Here is a 1618-nt window from a genome sequence, read left to right as displayed (position 1 = left end):
CCACAGAGTGGGAAGTCTGAGGCAGTCTTAACTAGTTCCTAAGGGGCAAGATCATTCCCACGGACATCTGGTGTCACCCACAGCTGGGTTAAACTCCCTGTGCGGAAAGCAAAGGGCAGGGAATGAGAGGAAACCGAGGTCGGCACTAAAGCAGGACTGGACTCCCAGGCTATCGGTCACTGCCGTCCACCCCGCCCTCCCCGGGGCCCAGACCTACATTCTTCCAGTAAGTCTGGGAGTCGCCCCGTGGTGAGCCCGTCACCACCTCGCAGGCAGACGGCAGGCACCTTCCACAGCAGTCGCCTTCGTGCAAGACATAGGTGAAGCCCTGGAAGAGCAGGAAGAGCACGGAGTGAAGACAGCCAGCAGCTCAGACGCTCCCCATGCGTGCTGAGCCCTGGGGTCTGCAGAGGGACAGCCAGACTGCACATCCTCATCTTTGCCGTCAGCCGATTCAGGACCATGCCAAGGAGCGGTTAGGAGACACTGACCACTGAGTCACTAAGCTGGGTCTTACACCGGCTGAAGAGATGTAAGCTCGCTGTCTGAACGATTTCACCCTGAGGCTAAAGACCCAGTACTAAAGACATGAGGGTTTTAAAGCAGCCCACAGTTCACTTAGCAGCAGCTATTAACCTGATCGAATCTAGGGCACATCACTGACTAGGGGGAAACCCTCAAGACACCTGGGATCTAGTCTCTGCTCTAACAGGGCTCACTACCTATACAAGTTGGGTACCCTGATCCCAGCGCCTCTCACCAGTGTGCAGAGCTGGGCTTCCCCTTGACTTCACGCTTGTGCCCCTCTCTGGGGAGCACAACTCTGGAGACTTGGCTCAACTTCTCACCATCTCCACGGGGCCTATTGACATCCCTACCTGCATCAGAGCAGCGTGCAGCGAGCTGGCCCCAGTATTTTACCAATGAGAGCCGAACCATTTATTGTGCATCTGTGGGGTACTAGGCACCATGGGGGAGCCAACAAACTAGAATGGTACAATCTGCACACCCTCCACTACGCAGAACATACGAAATGACGTAAAAGAAACAGAGACTCATGGGAGTCGGAAACCTGCCATTTACCTAGTAGTTTCTGGGTATGCTGTTCTTTACAAAGGGAAAACGAGATGAGAGAGCAACAGAGACCAGCTGTCCCCAGAAAGCCTGCCCAGGACGCCGGCATCGTGGGAGTGAGTCGCCCATCCTGCCTCTTGAAGGTCCTCCAATCTGGCCAAAGCACTCAGACCTCAGATTGAAACCCTCCTCTGAAAAGTCTGAAGCCATGTTCAAAGAATAAGCTGGGCACGGACAGTGTCGTCGTCCCAGGAGGCCAGGCCAAAGAACCCAGGACTATGCTTCGTCTTGGAGCTGTGTCCATAGGGGAGAAGGGGTAACTGCAGCTGCTCCGGATGGGAGTGGATGCCAAGGCCGTTCTGCTCCCCAAGCACACTCACGAGCAAGTCAGATCAGAAGACGTGCACGACACGTGGGCCCCTCTCTGGGGAGCGCCACAACTCCAGAGACTCGGCTCAACTTCTCACCATCTCCACGGGGCCTGCCGACATCCCCACCCGCATCATAGCGGTGTGCAGTGAGCTGGCCCCAGTGGGTTATGAGC

General features: G+C 56.0%; 1 protein-coding gene across 1 annotated transcript in view; it reads right to left on the bottom strand.

Annotated features, from left to right (window-relative positions):
• VWF (von Willebrand factor) overlaps window positions 1-1618 on the bottom strand; it is a 147543-nt gene that overhangs the window by 23004 nt on the left and 122921 nt on the right. Inside the window, exon 41 of the mRNA XM_008584313.1 lies at window positions 218-328. Within this exon, the coding sequence (XP_008582535.1) occupies window positions 218-328 (111 nt within the window). The remainder of the gene's footprint in view (window positions 1-217; window positions 329-1618) is intronic.

This window comes from Galeopterus variegatus, unplaced genomic scaffold (genome assembly GCF_000696425.1).
Source record: "Galeopterus variegatus unplaced genomic scaffold, G_variegatus-3.0.2 Scaffold3218, whole genome shotgun sequence".
Lineage (NCBI taxonomy): Eukaryota > Metazoa > Chordata > Mammalia > Dermoptera > Cynocephalidae > Galeopterus > Galeopterus variegatus.
Note: the sequence above shows the minus strand (reverse complement) of the source record. Positions and strands in the feature narration are given on the sequence as shown.